Below are 19780 nucleotides of genomic sequence, written 5' to 3'. Positions count from 1 at the left end.
AAAAAGTATGCGTTTGTAGCTAGAATTTAGGGCACTTTTCCTGGACCCTGTTTTTTCACGAATAAGGCCCCAAAAAGTGCCCTAAATGACCAGATTACCCCCAGAGGGAATCGGGGATGACCTCCCTTGACTCCCCCAGTGGTCACTAACCCCCTCCCACCACAAAAAAAAATGATGTTTCACAACTTTTTATTTTCACCATCAAAATGTCATACCCACCTCCCTGGCAGCAGTATGCAGGTCCCTGGAGCAGTTGTTAGGGGGTGCAGTGGACTTCAGGCAGGTGGACACAGGCCCATCCCCCCCCTACAATTGTGCTGCTTAATGCTTATTAGTCGTCCAACCCCCCAAACCCACATGTAGGTGCCCCCCTTCACCCCTTAGGGCTATAGTAATGGTGTAGACTTGTGGGCAGTGGGTATATTCATAGCACCTCAAAATTTATTTAAGTAAAACCACATAATAAAGAGGAAAAAGCCTCAATGAGCCAAACTGCCAGTACTTTGCTGCGGTCACACAATGGCTACAAAATTATCACTGGCATAAAAAAACCTCATGTGCTTTTATACTCTTACTTTTCTTCACTCAATTTTTTAAGAGCATGCCTCATTTATAAGTACTACGCATTAGAACTGTATACTTAGCTTTTAGAAAAAAAAATAGCCATTCTGTACGTAGCTGCCGCAACTGCCCTACGATGGCCAGCGTTTTGTCCACCTGCATCAGGGACATGCAGTATTCTAAAAAAGCATTCGGAAAAGGCATAAGCTCAAGTAAACTATTTAGAATACATTCATACTCTCAAAAACATACTATAGTGCTAGAACGCTGCTTCCACCGCTACTGGCTATAAAACACCCAAAATGGTGTCTCTACCTAGGTCAGACGCCATCGCGGGAAAGCCAATCAGGAAGAGACAAAAACTTCAAACGTCAGAATGAGATGAATAACCACATCAAAGCAATATGGATACTTTCTTTAAAAAAGTGATGCCATTCAACTTTGCCATTAAGCCCCTGCGGTTCCAATAACTGTAACTTAAATATCTACAAAATGAAGAAGAAAACTTTATTAAAAACAATACCTGATGTGGACACATTTTGCCCTCAGGCTGCATGGTAAAACTATAAATTCAAACACACAAACATAAAATCAGCATACTGAAATCATTAACATGTATATAGGGATAAAATAAATCCATATATCAACATAAACAAGTCATCTTCAAAAATTCAAACAGACATAAAATCAGCATATCTGAATCATTAACATGTATATTCGAATAAAATAAATTCATGTATCAACAACAAATAAATACTAACATAGTTAAGTCATCCTTAAAAAATATATATTAACATATATTATATTGTTTTAAATAAATATAAAAACATATGAAAAATATACATAAACAAACTTTTAATCATGACAGAATGTGAACTAAAAATTAATTCAATATGATTAAAATATTTGATAATACAGCAGTATCAAAACGTATGTGAGGAGAGGTGGAGAACAAGACATATCGTGTTGCATGCAGTCATTTACTGTGACTACCTTAAATAACTGAGAGCATGCTTTTAAATCTAGTGAATACATACCTAAAAACAGGGGAATCAAAATACACCCCTTTAAATAAAGCTAAAATTCATCCTATAATGCAAAAAATATAAAATACATATTACAATCATTAAAACACTTAATAAAAATTGTATTAGAAAACTCAAAACTAAAAACTAAAAAACGCAATCAATTCCACCTGTTTCTGGCTAGATCCCAAACACATCAAAGGCGGATGTTTTCCTAAGTTGTTGGAAATCATTATACAGCAGAACGAAACAAATCCTTCTACTATATTTGAAATATCAGTTCATAATAGTCCAGGTTCCATAAGTTGTTGGAAATCATTATACTCTTTTTCCAACAACTCAGGAAAACATCCGCCTTTGATGTGTTTGGGATCTAGCCACAAGGAGGGAAGGAGGGCTGAAGGGAGGCATTCTGCTGTCTGCAGCGCTGCTTTCATGGAGGTGAGACTGCGATTTCAATGCAGGGGGCCCAGCCCGGTGGCGGATGAAGGGGGAGTGGCCTTGCCCTGGGCAGGAACAGGATTCTCAAACAGGCTTAGCTGGAACAGGATTCAGGATTCTCAAACAGGCTTGGCTGGAACAGGAGTCTGAAAGGGACTTGGCTTGACAGGGAACAGGGAACTCTGGAATTCGTTGCCGGAGAATGTGGTAAAGGCGGTTAGCTTAGCGGAGTGTAAAAAAGGTTTGGACGGCTTCCTAAGGGGAAAAGTCCATAGACCATTATTAAATGGACTTGGGGAAAATCCACTATTTCTGGGATAAGCAGTATAAAATGTTTTGTACTTTTTTGGGATCTTACCAGGTATTTGTGACCTGGATTGGCCACTTTTGGAAACAGGATGCTGGGCTTGATGGACCTTTGGTCTTTCCCAGTATGGCAATACTTATGTAGGATACTGAAAGGGACATGGCTTGATAGAGAGCAGGGACAGAACTAGCTCAAACACACAACGGGCAGAACCTGGCAGAAACAGAGCTCAAGAGCCAGGAAGCAAACATAGCAGGCAAAGGATTAAGCAGACTAAGGGAAGACAAACAAACAAAGAAGCAATGTGCTTACCAGCCTCCACAGCTGGAAAGGGAGAGGCCAGGCAGATTGAGAGGCATCAGACCCAGCTGCATAGCAGTGAGGTAATTAGGGACAATACTGGCTTCTACAGACTCTCAGAATTAACAGACAAGAAATACACAGGGGAAACAGGAACAGAGCTTGGCTAAACACAGAGCTTAACTATAGCAAGAGTCAAAAGCAGGGCTAGACTAAAAGCAGGAGCCATGGGTAGAATTAAACAGATACAGACACCAAGGGCAGGGTGTGGCTCTAGAGCCAGACTTTCAGGAGCAAGGTACAAAAGAAAAGCATTGAAACATAGGACTCAGAGAAACACAGAACAGACTTTCAGGAGCAAGCCTCTCAGGAACAAAGACAAGCAGAGATATGACCTATACAGGTAACACAGAGGCAAATTAAGAGACCTCTTGCAAAGGCAACGTAGGAAAGCTCCCTAGATCCTTATAAAGGAGTAGGCTGATGATGTCATAAGTAGGAAATGAAGCAGAAGCAGGGAGACCGAAGCGAGGCTTGGCTTACAGGAAGAACAACAATAGGGAAAAAGGCAGACTGGAGAGGTCACAGAGCTAGATACAGAGAAACAGTAGGTCTGAACATAAGGGCACAGCCATAACCGTGACACAGTTGGGAGTAGTGGGTTTTGGGGGGCTCAGCACACAAGGGAGCTATATACCCGGGAGCATTTTATTAAGTCCACTGCAGTGCCCCCTAGGGTGCCCTATTGCTGCCTGGCATGTCAGGGGGACCAGTGTACTACAAATGCTGGCTCCTCCCACGTCCAAATGGCTTGCATTTGGACATTTTAGACTTGGACGTCTTTGGTTTCAAAAATCGCCGAAAATCAGAAGTCCAAATCAAAGGACGTCCTTGGTATTTTCGAAACAAAAGATGGACATCCATCTTTTTTCGAAAATGGCCTTCTCCCCACCTCCAAATTTGGATGTCTTTGTAAAACGTCCAAATTCCGACTTAGATGTTTCTTTCGAAAATGCCCCTCTATGTAAATTTGTAAGTCTATGTGCTTTCAAAATACACCTCTATCACGTGTCCTTATAAAATAGAGCCTAAGGAGGCCCCTACTTTCTCTCTTAAACCAGATGCTCTGTAACAGAGCATTTGTAATAGAGCCTCTGTTAAAAAAAATTACCACCTTAGGAGGTAATTCTGTAAAGTGGGGACTAACATTTATGCGCTGATTACATTAGTAGAAGTTTTTAATGCCAACATATACATGTGGCTGTGTGTGCACATACATAAATGCTGAAAATTAGGTGTGGCAGCCATGCTGTATGCTGTGGGTGAACGAGCTCCATAGGAGCCCCCCCTCCTGGTTTTAAGAGGCTCAATGGTCACAGGATCGAAAGTGCATTGCTTTGTGGGGTGAGTGGGAGGAATGCGAAAACAAGTGAGGCCCCTCGCCAGCGCTTGATGGTGGAAAGGCCGGGATTTCAAGTACCCCACCAGGAAAACCTGTTGCAAGCCCCGTCAGCAGCCTTTCTGAGCAGCCTGCGGTGGAGGGTGGACGATTAGGGCAGATTATCCAGGAGCTTCGGGAGGCCAAGAATGTTACAGAAGATCAGGCGGAGGCGAAACTACAAGAACAGTTTGTGGCCTTTGTGGAGTGCCTGGATGCAGTGGAGGTGAAGCTCATGGACTTGGAAGAGGGGGGAAAAAAAAAAGACACTGGAAAATTTTCAGCGGCTTGAGGAGCTGTATGACCATATAGAAGGTGTGGTCCTTTCTTTTTCAGGTGTTAGAGGTCATGGGATTGGGAAGTAGGTCTGGGAGCTGGGTACAGAGACTTTATTAGATGCCCAGCAATCAGATCCTGGTTAATGGGGTGCAGTCTGAAGCTTTCTTCCTGCATAGGGGTTTATGGCAGGGCTGCCCCATGTCCCCACTTCTGTTTGCCCTAGTGGTGGAACCCTTATACCCATTTCGGTGAGGGGGTCGAGCTTATAAAATCCTGGAAGGTGCAAGACTGCTCTGAAACAACAACATATTGAAGACTTACAGTTTGTGCTGTTGGAAGTATTTGTGTAATATTTACATAATACCACCAATACGAGTTATTGTTAAAGAAATTAGATATGAAGGAAAAGCAGTAGGAAAGTGAATGTGCTCTCATAGTCAGGATGATAATAAAGAGTGATGTTGGTATGTATGAATATGAGTGTGGGATTAATGTTAAGTGAACCTGGTGTTTTTATAAATAGTTTTATGCTTTGTAATTTTCAATAAAGGAGATATCGAGGGGCATAATTGAACGCGAACGCCCATCTCCATAGGCGCCTATCTCCGAGGACGGATACGCGAAGGGGTGGGACAGACCGTATTTTCAAAAAAAAAAAAAAAAAAATGAGTGTTCATCTTTTGTTTCGATAATACTGTTTGTGCTGGGCAAATGCATCGCATTTGGGCGGATTTGAGCTGGGCGGTATCGGTTTTCAGCGATAATGGAAACCTGAAGGCGCCCAGCTCAAAAACGAACAAATCCAAGGCATTTGGTCGTGGGAGGGGCCAGGATTCATAGTGCCCTGGTCCTCCTCACATGCCAGAATAGCAACAGAGCACCCTAGGGGGCACTTGTAAAAAGTAAAAAAAAAATTAATACACCTCCCAGGTGCATAACTCCCTTCCCTTGGGTGCTGGGCCCCCAAATCCCCCCCAAACCCACTGCCCACAACTCTACACCATTACCATAGCACTTATGGCTGAAAGGGGGCACCTAGATGTGGTCACAGTGGGTTTTGGGGGCGGTTTGGAGCGCTCCCATTTAGCAGCACAAGTGTAACAGGTAGGGGGGGATGGGCCTGGGTCCACCTGCCTGAAGTTCACTGCACCCACTAACAACTGCTCCAGAGACCTGCATACTGCTGTGATGGAGCTGGGTATGACATCTGAGGCTGGCATACAGGCTGGGAAAAAAAGTTTTTAAAGTTCTTTTTTTTTGGTGGGAGGGGTTAGTGACCACTGGGGGAGTCAGGGGAGGTCATCCCCCAATTCCCTCTGGTGGTCATCTGGGCAGTTGGGGCACTTTTTCGTGACAAAAAAGGGTCCAAAAAAGTGACCCAAATTCTCATTTCTGGCGCCCTTTTTTTCCATTATCGGCCAAGCGCGCCCATATCTCCTCAGCTGATAAACACGCCTCTGTCCTGCCTTCACCACGCCCCTGTCAACTTTGTTCATTCCTGCGACAGAGTGCAGTTGGAGGCGCTCAAAATCAGCTTTCCATTATACCGATTTGGGCGCCCATGAGAGAAAGGCGCCCATCTCCCGATTTGGATCGAAATATGGGCGTCTCTCTCTTTCGAAAATAAGCTGGATAGTTTAATAGGTAATAATTTCTTATAAATAGTAGTAATGAACAATATTAAGTGCATTTTTATAATATATCACTGCATTCCACAAAACAAAAGGAGCAAGTTCCCACAAACCATATTTCTTATTTTATCTAGGCACAGGAATAAAATATTTTAAATGCTTCTAGGATTCAACCTAATTCATGTTTAATGTGGGATATAAATGGCATAAATATGTAAAATACATAAATAGATAGAAACTCTGAATGTTGAGCACCTGATTCTCATATCATGATGTCTGTTTTCGTGGCCCTTTACAAGGAATAAAAAAATCTCTGCACGATACGAAAAGTTATTCCATTATTATACTTCTTCTGTGTACATCCGTATGCTGCACAAGCCAGCATGTTTGAAAATATAAGTGGAATCAAATAAAAATGGTACCAACAATAAAGAACGAGAACGTGGATGAAGTAGCTTTGTTTTGAGGGTATGGGGAATCGATATGGCGGCTACGAGGGGGAGCAGAGAGATTAACCTCCGTGGCTTCAGCTTTTTGATGTCATGCTCCTGTTCTCAATCAAACCTCCTTGAGCAGCTAGTGAGCCGCGCAGGCAGCACTGAAGACAGATACTTCTGGCTACTCCGGTCCATCTCGCTGCTTCATCCCACTCACAGGAAGTTGAAAAGGCGGGATGAAGCAGCAAATGAACTGGGGCAGCCAGAATCAGCTGCCTTCAGCGCTGCCCGCTCTGCCGCACCTTAAGGAAGGGAGGGAGAGCTCAGCTGCCTGACCGTGGGGACAGGGAGCAGGGAACCTGAGGAAGCAAAAAACCGCCTGGCTGGCCATTATTGTTGGAGGCGCCTGAAACAGAAATGGGGGGGGGGCCTGGGCCCCCTGTAGTTATGCCACTGCTTCAGATTAATTTATACTGATCACATTTCAATCCTGACAGTCCCCACACAGTTATCACAGCTAATCAGCAAGTAATCTTCCACAAACTGACTGATTTCTATAGCAATTAGCTCTCACTGAAGCCAATCTGAATACTGCTGACACAATCCTGGTTCTGTGTCGCTAAGGCTTTTTCAGTGCATTTTGTCTAGCAAAAAAGGTGCCGGTACTCAAATGCCAGGCAACCCTTCAGGGGTGGAGTGATCATTGAGGGACTCACCCCACAATAGCCAGGACCCCTGCAACCAGTCATAGAATCTATAACAAGGCAGAATTTGTATGTAGATCCTGAGCTCTTTCATTAAAATACGAGAACCATGGGTCAAGTTTAGCAGACAGTGGAAAAGGTGCCGGTACTCAGTACCCCCCAAGTACCCCCTCAAAAAAAGCCCTGGGCTTTTTGATGAAGAATCCTCTGAAACACTATAATAAAGTGAATTTTTACTCGACTGGCCTCTACAAGGCATTAACGGCCCTGTATATACTACTACTACTACTAACTAGCATTTCTAAAGCGCTACTAGGGTTACGCAGCGCTGTACAATTTAAACATAGAAGGACGGTCCCTGCTCAAAGAGCTTACAATCTAAAAGACAAGAGAACAATCTAGAGGACGAGTGAACAGTTAATCTGATAGGGTGGATAGATTGGGGCAGTCTATCTATCTCGAGCGGTTAGGCGCCGAAGGCAGCATTGAAGAGATGAGTTTTAAGCAGAGATTTGAAGATGGGTAGGGAGGGGGCATGGCTTATGGGTGAAGGAAGATTGTTCCAGGCATAGGGTGAAGCAAGGCAGAATGAGCGGAGCCTGGAGTTTGCAGTGGTGGAGAAGGGCTTTGTCCTGTGAGCGGAGGTTACGGGTGGGAACATAGGGGGAGATGAGGGTGGAGAGGTAGTGAGGAGCCGCAGACTGAGTGCACTTGTACGTAAGGAGGAGGAGCTTGAATTGTATGCGATATCTGATCGGAAGCCAATGAAGTGATTTGAGGAGAGGGGTGTTATGAGTATATCAGTTTTGGCGGAATATAAGACGTGCCGCAGCGTTCTGAACTGATTGAAGGGGGGATAGATGGCTGAGTGGGAGGCCGGTGAGGAGTAAGTTGCAGTAATCAAGGCGAGAAGTAATGAGAGCGTGGACGAGAGTTCTGGTGGTGTGCTCAGAGAGGAAAGGGCGAACTTTGCTGATGTTGAAGAGGAAGAAGCGACAGGTCTTGGCAGTCTGTTGGATATGCACAGAGAAGGAGAGGGAGGAGTCGAAGATGACTCCGAGGTTGCGGGCAGATGGGACGGGGAGGATGAGGGTGTTATCAACAGAGATAGAGAGTGGAGGAAGAGGAGAAGTGGGTTTGGGAGGAAAGTCGAGGAGCTCGGTCTTGGACATGTTCAGCTTCAGGTGGCGGTTGGACATCCATGCCGCGATGTCGGATAAACAGGCCGATACCTTGGCCTGGGTCACCGCGGTGATGTCAGGTGTGGAGAGGTACAGCTGGGCGTCATCAGCATAAAGATGATACTGAAAACCATGAGACGAGATCAGCGAGCCCAAGGAAGATGTGTAGATTGAGAAGAGAAGGGGTCCAAGGACAGATCCCTGGGGAACTCCAACAGATAGTGGGATGGGAGTGGAGGCTTAACCTGGAGTTGCTTGTTACCAATATTTGATTTTCATCTTTGATCCCATTCTTTATTTAATTCATTTGATGACAAGAGAAGCAACTCAATTACTTACAATTGCACTGATATGGATTAGGATTCTGTACATACAGACTGAGTCTGAATCTGTGATTAGCCCCTCTCCAGGTGCGAGAACTGTCAGTGACTGGTGCTTGAAATACTGAAACACAGCAGTAACAGTACCACCGCACAGCCAGTCAACGGTAATGGCACAGCTTCCATCTCTCTTTCTCCCGAGAAAGCAATCAGAGGGAGGGGGAATTCTGCTCCTCCCAGCATGCTCTCGGCAAGCAGTAATTATAAAGCTCCAAAAGGCACAGAGGCCCCGATGCTCAAAACTCTGGTGCTGTATAAATAACATTGGAAAAATACAGAACAACTAGGGTTACCATATGTCCGGATTTACCCGGACATGTCCTCTTTTTGAGGACATGTTCGGGCATCCGGACTGGTTTTGCCAGTCCGCCCGTTTGTCTGGATTTCTGGACAAACGGACGGGCGGGCCTATCCTAGCCTCCCCTTCTCATCTACTGCCCTGGTGGTCTAGTGACCTCTTCGGGGCAGGAAAGAGCCCCCTCTTTCCTGCCCGGAGCGCTGCCCTTGCTCTGCATCCTGTTGCTGTGACGGTCTTGAAATTCAAAATAGCTGCCGAGAGTTGAAGCAGCCTCGCGAGATTTCAACTCTCGGCGGCAGTCAGCATTTTTAAAATGCCAGTTGTAATTTTTAAATATATTATGTATATTCAGTGCTACTGTCTACATAGCAAGCAGTACTGAATATTCATGGAGATCGGCGACTGCTATTGGCTGTACAGATAGTTGGAGATTAAACCGGATAGCAGCTGAATGTTGTACTGTGGGACAAATAATGTGCATAGGAAAGTCCCTCAATTCCGCTAATGGTAATTACTGTGGAGAGTGTGATGACATCACTGGTTACCAAGGAAGAGTGTGTTCTGGTGATCTCAAAAAGGAAATGGGAGTATCTAATTGGCAGATACACTAAACCAAGCAGGAGTTAAATTCTGGAGGGAATTCTGAGAAATGTAAAAGGGGGAGCACAGATTTAAATTTTGTCTGTTGGCCCTGACCTTCTGTGCAAGGGAGAGCTCTCCATAGTAACATAGTCGATGACGGCAGAAAAAGACCTGCACGGTCCATCCAGTCTGCAGATAACTCATATGTGCATACCCTACTTTGATTTGTACCTGTGTTCTTCAGGGCCCAGACTGTATAAGTCTGCCCAGCACTATCCCCGCCTCCCAACCACCAGCCCCGGCACAGACCGTATAAGTCTGCCCAGCACTATCCCCGCCTCCCGATCTTGACTAAGCTCCTGAGGATCCATTCCTCCTGCACAGGATCCATGGCATCATACTGGGAGAGCTCTCCAGTATGATGCCATGAATTTATACTAAGCCAGTGAACACAATAATTTGTATAATTTAAAAGATAGGCACCAGAAGTGTCATCCAGGCCTCTGACCTGTACTGTGTGGAAGCAGGGTATACATTTCACCCTTTTCTAAGGACTGAAAGAGAAAGGGAAACTGTATCTACTCTGTAACCTACCAAATTAGCATCATTTGTATGATTTACGGCAGTGGCGTAGCCAAGGGTGGGCTCGAGTGGGCCCAGGCCCACCCAGTAGCAGCACATCTATAATGTGGCTGACAGGGATTCCCAAGCTCCACCAGCCGAAAACTCCCAACTGTCCCTCCTGCATACCTTTTAAATAGCAGATCTTTGCCTGCAGCAAGCAGCGACTGATACATACTGTTCGCACTGGCCCTGCAGCCTTCCCTCTGATGTATTCTCGCCTTTGCGGAAACAGGAAGTTATGTGAGAGGAAAGGCTGTGGGGCCAACATGAGCAGTGTGTATTAGTTGCTGCCGGTGAAAATCTGCTATTTAAAAGGTATTCAGGGAAGGGTGGATGTTTGAGAGACCATATGGATGCAGGCAAGAGAGGGAGGGACGAAATCACTTGTGGGACAAGGCGGAGTACTTCTGCCCACCCATCTTGGGCCCAGGCCCACCCAAATTTGGGTGTCTGGCTACTCCCCTGATTTACGGTTTCATGCTTTGCCCGTGCCATCTTTTTAGGCTTGGAGAAGAACTACCGACAGCATCTATATTTACAAGTATTGACTTCTGAACAACTTCCCACTTCCTAAGGAGTTTGCAGGAACTGGGCAATTGCCTGCCCCTTGCCACTAAGAGTATCTATAGCCATTGCTACTAAGTACAGCTGACAGCTTTATTGTATGCTGACTGAAAAGAACTTTACAATTCACAAGAAGGAAATGATCAATATGAATTTGTACATAGTTGGAGAAACTCCGCATTTATACTGCCTCTGCCAATGCTGTCCCTGAATTTAAGTTACTAAGCTGCAGGAAAAGTTGGCCTTAGCACACCCTTAAGTGGGTTTTTCCCCATTAGTGCACAGCCATTTAATAAATTAGCATGTGAGCCCTTACCAACATTAATTAGTCAGTGCATGGTAATGTAGATGCACTAACTGATTAATGCAGCAATGCCCACTGTCTGCCCCCTGATGTGCCCCCTCTGTGGAAAAGACTAAAAACATTTTCCAGAGTGTGGTTTGCGCGTACAGATGTCAAACTTAATGCTAGTGCTTACCCCAACTTAGTAAAAGAACCCCTAAAAGACTATTTAAGTATAAGATCCCTTTTGGTTTGGAACATAGCCAACCGTGTGGTCTGCATTTGTTGAGAGAAAGAGCAAGCAGTGAGTGAGCGGAATCCAGCCTCTTCGGTCTCCTGGATTCTTTTCCAGTCCCAGCCCATGCCCAGAGATAAATGTAATTTAAGACTCTAGACTCATTTGCAGCCACCTAGGCCCAATCTGACTGCCCAATCCCCAGCTCCTGTTATACCACCATTCATAGATTTAGGCGGACTGCTTGCACTGTATAAAAAGTTTCAGTGGCAATATCCATATAGAAGGCAATTCTATAACAGGGCGCTTGGTAGGAACTTACTGTATAAAGGAATGCAGGCACCTACATTCCTTTATAGAATACTAGCCTAGCCAGATATTTATGCATCTAACATTTAGGCACAAGGACAACCAGCTATAGGTCTGGTGTAAGTATTAGTGCCCAAATGCTCAGTTATGAGCGTAACTTACAGTATTCTATAAGCTTCGCACATAAGTTTGAGCCTCACTCATGCTCTAAGAAAATAGGAGCCCAAGCTCCACCCATGAATATACCCCCCATGCAAATACATTCTATCCCCTGGATTCTATATATCACTCCTAGTGTTCTGCACCGAAATCTGGAACTCGTTGCTGGAGGATGTGGTATTGGTGGTTAGCATATCTGGGTTTTAAAAAGGTTTGGATAAGTTCCTGGAGGAAAAGTCCATAGTCTTCTATTGAGATAGACATGGGGGAAGCCATTGCTTGCTCTGGGATTGGTAGCATGGAATTTTGCTACTATTTGGCCACTGTTGGAAACAGGATACTGAGCTAGATGGACCATTGGTCTGACCCAGTATGGCTATTCTTATGTTTTATTTATTTATTTTGATCACACCTTTTTCAGTAGTAGCTCAAGGTGAGTTACATTCAGGTACACTGGATATTTCTATGTCCCAGTAGGGCTCACAATCTAAGTTTGTACCTGAGGCAATGGAGGGTTAAGTGACTTGCCCAAGATCACAAGCAGCAGCAGTGAGATTTGAACTGGGTACCTCTGGATTGCAAGACAGGTGCTCTAACCACCAGGCCATTCTTCCACTCTTCTTGTTATAATACAGGTATATCAGTGTGTGTACATAAGTAAGAATGCAGACAGAGCCTTTGCTAAGTATTGCCTTTAAATACATACAACTTTTATGATTATCACACAGAATTACCTTTACGAGTATATCCCAGAACACCTCCCAAAGCCAGGACAACAGCATAACTAAAACCAATCCAGTCAATTGCCATGGTTATTTCTAGGGGAAAAAGAAGAACAGAACAACTTAGAAAAAATATGCTAATGAGACAAGGGATGCGACAGTGAGAAATAGGGCACAACAGTATTTGGGAGTAAGTGATAAGGGGAAAATTGGTGCATGTTATGGAGCAGTAGGGTAAAAGTGCTTGTGGATTAGAGATGCAGCATTGGGTGGGAGTGGTGAAATATGATGCATTGGAGTGGGGATCTGATGCATGGGGAGAGTAAGAGGAATAGTGCATTGGGTAGGTGAAGAATAAGAAGTGTGTTCTTGAATGACAAGATAGGAGGAACACCGATACAATAAGGGGAAAATAAGGAAAGATGCATAATGAGTAGGGGAAGCAGACAGTGCACAGGAAAGACGGGTATGAATGGTAAAATTTAAAGCCAATGTATGGATTTGACTTACAGAAGGCAATAGTGCATGGAAATAGAAACAGAAGACATTAAATCAGATAAAATTACAACATAAAAAATTCAACACAAAAATAATGTAATTTTGAAAACCAGTAGTACTGGCTGGGAATCTCAAATACAAATGCACGCTTTACACAAGATTTAAAAAAAAAAAAAAAAAACCACCACCACCACCAAGCCTGGAGCAGACAAATGCTCCAAAACATCCCTGAGTGATGAATCTCTCTCTCTCTTTCCTGCAGAGGGCAGGAGGAGTCTTGGTGCCTCAGGGGATACTCCTTGGCTATCACAATGAGTGGGCAACACGCATGACTGCCCCGAGCACCAAACTGGAGAGCAGGAGGTGCCACCACTCTGCAAGTCAACAAGTATACAAGCCGAAAAAGTGAATGGAGGTGCTGAAAGTAGCCCTAGCAAAAGGGCACTGTTTGGTCCAGCAACTGCCCTGTTCTTATGAACCTAGAACAGTGGACTTAGTAACCTTGAAAGGGAAGCACCAGCACTATGCCATAAAGATCTCTAGCTCACAGAAGTCAGGAAAGCCACAAACAGAATGGTCCACACCCTAAGACCTGCCTGTTACTAATCATATAACCTCCCTCCCTGCTGGTCTGCTTATTCATATTATCCTTCTCCTCCACACTTATCTGCAAGATTCTCCTTCCCCGGTTCTTACTCCTTACATTCTCACCCTCCCCTATGGTTATGCATTGCCTCTCCTCATATAACATACAGTTGCTGGCTGGGTTCAGGGTCCAGGCCTGAGCTCACTCAGAAGCAGAAATTCTTCCTCTTTTCCCTCTCAGCCAGCTTCCTGCCTTGAGCCTTTGGTGCCTGCCTCCAGTGACTAACCCTTGAACTTTATCCTCTGATGCTGCCTGCCTTTTCTTGCTGGGATTTCCGTATAATAACTCTTCAGGAATGCTATATTACAGTTTGCAGCCGAGCCGCTTTCTTCTATACTTGAAAATAAAAAAGCAGCCACTTTAGTGAGGCCGAAACTTCAGATAGTCATTCCTCCTGTCACTCTTCCTGTTGCTCAGAACATGTTTTCGTTTCTTTTTCTTCCTCAAATGCTGTGGTTTTGCACGTCTGTCTCTCTCTCTCTCTCTGACACTTATGTTTGCCTGCCATCTGCTGTACAGTTTAAACTTTTCTTTTTGTTTAACAGGCGAGTGGGAAGATGGCCACTCTTGAGAGTTAACCTTGAATCTGTTATTTATTTTTTTAGGGGTAAATTCAGAAAAAGGCACCTAAAGATTGGTGCTGAAAAAAAATAGCGCTTAGAGCTATTCTATAGACAGCGCTCAAAGTTAGGTGCTGTTTACAGAATAGCGCTAAGCACCAGGAACCACCACTAACTACATTTAGGAGCAACCATAACACCAATGAAACCTTGGCGTAAATCCCCATGCCTAAATTAGGCGCAGATCCTCCTTATTCTATAACAGCGCGCATAAAAAGTTCAAATAAAAAAAACATACACAAATATCATGTGATGAATCATTACAAAAACTATTTTTTTCTATTTCAACAATTTTTATTGATGATACAACCACTAATACAACCGACAAGCTCAGTTTACATCAAATTAAAACACATTTCAACTTAATGTGTGCCATATATTGGGCTCACCATCAACATTTTTAACATTTTCCTCCCCACTCCCTTACCCCCCTATCTTATCCCACCCCATCCCCTTCTACTGCTTCATTCCCAACGCTTATAATAGAGCTCCAACCAATTAAACAGGTAAACAATTTTCAACAGCCTAAACCCTCTACCTCTCTCCACCCTTCCATCCTCCTATCCTTCTCTACTATCCCACCCACCCTCCCAAGTCCTGCTTGCATAAACCAATCATTAGGATTCTATTCACTCCGGGGACCCCCATGGCAAACTGTTCAGAACTTGGCTACGTGCCCTAGGAGATATTTTGTTTAAATATTGCTGCCATATGCCCAAAAATCTCAACTGCCTTTTTGGCAATAGTTTTGCCCCTCGGGATTCCCATAACATTAGTTGATGAAGCTTATTTCTCCATTACCAATAGGAGGGAGGTATGTCCGATATCCAATGATTAAGAATACATTTTTTCCCTACTATACAAGACTTCCTTAGTACAAAAACTATTTGAATGCATGCATATCCATCTTTAAGCTCAGGATGTATATATCCCTTCAATCATAATTTAATCATAACAAAATTGACAAATCTAGTTCAGTATTAAGGCCCTTTGGTGACATTGTTTCATATTTGAAAAGAAACCTTTGTTCTTCCTGTATAATGTAACCCAGTGGGATTTTTTTTTCCTTTTGTTTTTTTATTACCTGGAGTCTGATGATGTTTGGGGGTCCTCCGGGGCTTCCAGACATCATTGGTGGCCAGTTTCAGGGCTCCGGTGCCCATCGGGGTCTCCTAGGTGGTGGGGGGGGAGTCCTGCTGTTTGCAACCACCCCTGATACTACCCGGTCAAGAAGTGCTATTTCCCAGCTGGATACACTTATCAGAATGGCTGGTGTCAGCCTTTGGAGGAAGCACTGGGTATGCGCGCTTTTTCGCACATGCGTGGTAGCACTCCGAGATCAGCAATAAGCCTGAAGTAAAGCCAGGGCCTTGATTTTTGAGGTGCTCCGGTGGGGAGCTCCGCAGCTACAGAGCTAATCCGTGGTGGTCTGCCGCAGCTGCAGAGGGACCTCCGGGACTCTGACCGGTGGTGGAGGTTGAGTGAGGACCCTTCTGGGGACCAGGTAAGGGGTGTGGTGGCGCAAGAAATTGTTTATTTTATTTTTTTAATGTATTCTTTTTGGTGGCACTTAAGGGGTTAATTTTTGAGGTATTCTAATGGTAGTTTTGGGTCCCTGAGACCCTCTTTAGGTGGCCTAGTATTTTGAAAAAATTATTTTTGGGTTTATTTGAGAAGATTTTAGTTTTGGACAGTTCTGAGCTTGTTTTTTTTTTTTTTTTTTTTTTTTTTTTTTTTGAGCGACCACTCAGGCATGGGATGATGCACAATTTTATTAGAGTGAATGTCTCCAGTTTCACAGAAGTTTTGATAGAGATTTATGACAAAATCTGTAAGCGCCTTTAAATGTGTGTTTACATTTATTTAAAAATGCACTGTATGTGTAGTTCGACAGCACTAATGGTTACAGGATATTTTGATCAAATTGTATAGAAATTTTATGATATTTTTTCTAAAAATGTAACGTTTCTATTATTTTCCAAACTGGAGACTGTGAAAAATGCTAATTAGGGTTCATGCTGCAAACATTCTGTGTTCTGAGACCTGGCTAGCAAAGGACTCAGAGTCACTGACTCCCTTAGCAACAGTTTGCCTGGGAGTGGGAAGAGGGGCTAAAGACATTGAAGAGTGAGGATGTGTGTGTGTGAGGGAGCTCTGACTGTATGATAGGATTCCTGAGACAAAGTATTGGAAAGTGAGTTTTTCTGCAAGTGTTTGAGCACTGAGTGAAGGTGAAGTGAGCTGGAAGTGAAAGGTGCTGGATTTGAGCAGAGAAAAAAAAATCTAACTGATTTTTTTTTGTTTGTTTTTTCATGTGCTGTTTTGAAAGTTTTGCAGTTACGACTGAGGTACTGAGAACAAGTGCATGATTGTGTAAAACAAATTTGTGTAAGTGGATTAATCCTAGTTAAGTCACTAGTAATATTGGTCTCCAAAGCTTAAGGTTGGGCCTGGGATATTGCAGCATGTGTGTGCTGCATGATCTGCTGGTACAGTAGTGTGGAAGACATGAAAAATTATTTTTTTATTTTGTTAGAAAGCCACAGTTATCGCTGAATCCCAGATAGGGTTGTTCTTGGTGTTATGAGCCCTTTTACTAAGCCGCGTTGGCACCTATGCGTGCCCTTTGTGCGTCAATTTGGAGTTACCACCTGGCTACTGTGAAGCCCTGCGATAATTTCATTTTTTATGAGTCTGCTACGCGCGCCAGAAAATAATTTTATTTTCCTGCACACAGGAGAAACCGGGCAGTAATCGTCATCCAATGCGCTGTAAACGGGCCCGCTGTTCCAGAATGTGGGGGGGGGAGGAAGCAGCCTCCCCCAAATAGATCTCCACAAATTGCCACCAGTGGATACTTTAAAATATTCTTTTATTTTCCAAGTTAATGACAAACACTTCAGTCCAGAGCCTTGGGCTAGGGCTTTCCCAGCAGGGCTGTTCTGCCTCTCTTAGGGTACAAGCCAGCAAACACAGAGTCTCTGCCCCTTTCTTGAAGGACTGCAATAGTCCTTTGAAACTCCCTCCTTTTCAAAGTCAGTAGCAAAATCAATACTTGCCTCCAAGCAGGGTTTCCCCCTCCTGCCTAAGTCTTTCAGATTCCACATATTCCTTCCAAAATAATCAGGGTGCAGCTTGGGGGGAACCAGGCTTGTAACTCTTCCAGCAACCTCCCTCAACAGTCAGGGTTTCTCCACAGCAAACAGGTCTAACCCAAAAGAAAACAGGCTTCTCTAATAAGGTTTCAATCAAAATAACTTTCAAAACAATATGGATTTTCAAACCTTCAGGTACTGCTCTCCCCAGGCTCTCAAGCTCCCATTCCAGTCTGGTTTCTTCTCCCTGCTCAGCCTGATTAATCCCCTCTTCCATCCAATCCTCCTTCTGCTTCTCACCCCACCCCTCCCTATTACAGGTGGGCAGCATGATATACTGATTTCTGGTCCAGGGGAACTGGGCTCCTTCATTCTCCCTCCCTCTTGTGGTCAGAGATGGTATATGGCCAGCTTGCCTATCCCCTGGGCTCTCACTGCTGGGACTGGAACTGCATTCTGGGAGATGTAGTTTAGGGTTTTGCTGCTTCATTCTATACATCTGGGATGTAGCCTCGTCACAGTGCGTAGACGATTACCACACAGTTACCGCATGATCCATTACCACTAAGCCAATGGCTGGCGGTAAGGTCTCAGACCCAAAATGGATGTGCGCTAATTTTTATTTTGCCGCACATCCATTTTTGGCAAACATTTTAAAAAAGCCTTTTTTACAGGCACACTGAAAAATGGATCTGTGCATGCCCAAAACACGCACCTATACTGGCACAGCCCATTTTTCGGTGCACCTTAGTAAAAGGACACCTTAGTCCAGTGGCGTAGCCAGACAGCTAGTTTTGGGTGGGCCTGATCCCAAAGTGGGTGGGCACAAAATTTTCTCTGCTCTGCCCTCCCTCCACCACTATACCCACCATTTCTCCCTCCTCTCCACCCCTATGCCTACCATTTCTCCCCCTCCCCACCTATCCCCTCTGTATGCAGCATGTGTCCCTCCCCTCCACCTCATACACAGCCAAGACTTCTCCCTTCCTCACCCCTCCACCCCTTTGCTGCATCTCCCTCACCCACTAACCAAGCCTCATCTTTCCATCTTCCTGTGGCCTGTGGCCGACTCGAGTCTTCTGTCGCATTCCACACATGTGGAAACAGGAAGTTGTAGCAAAAGGAAGGGTCCAGGGTTGACTGCAGGCAGCATCTGTAAATCACAACTGTTGCCACTGCTGGCAATCCCTATAACAGGAGACATGTGTTTTAACAGACACAGAGGAGGGTCAGAGTTGAGGGAGGATGCTGGACTGCAGAGGGGAGTAGAGGGAGAGAGACATACTGGACAACAGGGGGGAGGGATGGAACAGGAAGATGTTAGGCTATGAGGGCTAGTGGAAGGAGTGGATTGTGGAACCATATGGGAGAGGCTAAAAGGTAGGGGCATGGCAGCGAAATAAGTGCGAGGAGGCTGGTGAGTTCAGAGGGTAGAAATGTGGTAATGGGAAGTAGGAGCCTGGGGAAGGAGTGAGGTGGGAAATGGCCATAGATCACAGTTGATCTCTTCCCTTCACTCCTGTGTGTCCTGGTATCCTCTATGTTTATCCCAAGCTTTCTTGAACTCCAGTTACAGTTTGTCTCCATCACGTTTTTGGGAGATAATTCCACACCCCTACCGCTCTTTTCATGAAGAAATATTTTATGATGTTCCTCCTGACCCTTCCCCCCATGTACAGACCTCTTAAACTAGACCATTTTTAGCATATATGATAAGCTTTAGTAGTCAGACACTGTATGACAGAAAAGGATACAAGTTGTTCAGTAGATTCTTTTTGAATTTGCTTTTGAGCTGTTTTTGTTTATACACAAATTTGTGTTTTATCTATTGATAATGTTCTGTAGGGATGAAACGCTGGCCAGTACTCTTTTGGACTTATATACACTGCAGTGCCTGACAGCATCATCTCAACTCCAGGATCTCTCTCATTAAGTCAGTCCACTTGGGGTACATTTTGTTCTTGTGCGACCTGATGTTTGATTAGTGGGATTTATTTATCACCTTTACATGTTGAAACAAGTTTGACACCCTTGCTGTAGAGCAGTGGTTCCCAAAGCAGTGAGGTCAAAGACATTGACGGTATTTAAAAATGTGTGAGAAACAGAGGTTCACTATATGGCATGAAGATGAAATAAATTTATATAACAGTTCCACTCACTGTAAAAGCTAGCTTTCACACAAAGGGCCCTGCTTACTAAGGTGTGTTAGTGTTTTTAGAGCGCCTAAACTTAGCACACACGATAACCATATAGGCGCCTATAAGGATATTGTAGGCACATACATGGTTAACGCGCCTATAATGCTGCTTAGTAAACTGAATTTCGATTTTAGTAACGGCGCCGAAACTAGCCCAAAATCTGTTTTCTTTTTTTGTTTTGTTACACCAGTACAGGAGAAGAATAACTTGGGGTTTTTTTTTTCATTATAAATAATTTCTTTAAGCTGTTATAGCTCCAGTAT

At 44.2% G+C, this 19780-nt stretch overlaps 1 protein-coding gene across 3 annotated transcripts in view; it reads right to left on the bottom strand.

Moving 5' to 3' along the window:
• The window catches only part of TMEM14A (transmembrane protein 14A), a 39194-nt gene extending 21628 nt beyond the window's left edge, over positions 1-17566 (bottom strand). Inside the window, exons 1-2 of one of the 3 annotated variants that reach the window (XM_030198951.1) lie at positions 17509-17566; positions 12473-12556 (exon numbers count right to left, since the gene is read on the bottom strand). In XM_030198951.1, coding sequence (XP_030054811.1) covers positions 12473-12548 — 76 coding nt within the window. In that variant the 5' untranslated portion in view covers positions 12549-12556; positions 17509-17566. The other 2 variants (XM_030198949.1, XM_030198948.1) reach the window with 2 other exon arrangements.
• Between the last annotated feature and the right edge of the window lie 2214 nt (positions 17567-19780).

Source organism: Microcaecilia unicolor, chromosome 3 (assembly GCF_901765095.1).
Source record: "Microcaecilia unicolor chromosome 3, aMicUni1.1, whole genome shotgun sequence".
NCBI lineage: Eukaryota > Metazoa > Chordata > Amphibia > Gymnophiona > Siphonopidae > Microcaecilia > Microcaecilia unicolor.
The sequence above is the reverse complement of the archived record's forward strand: the minus strand, read 5'-3'. Positions and strand labels throughout refer to the sequence as shown.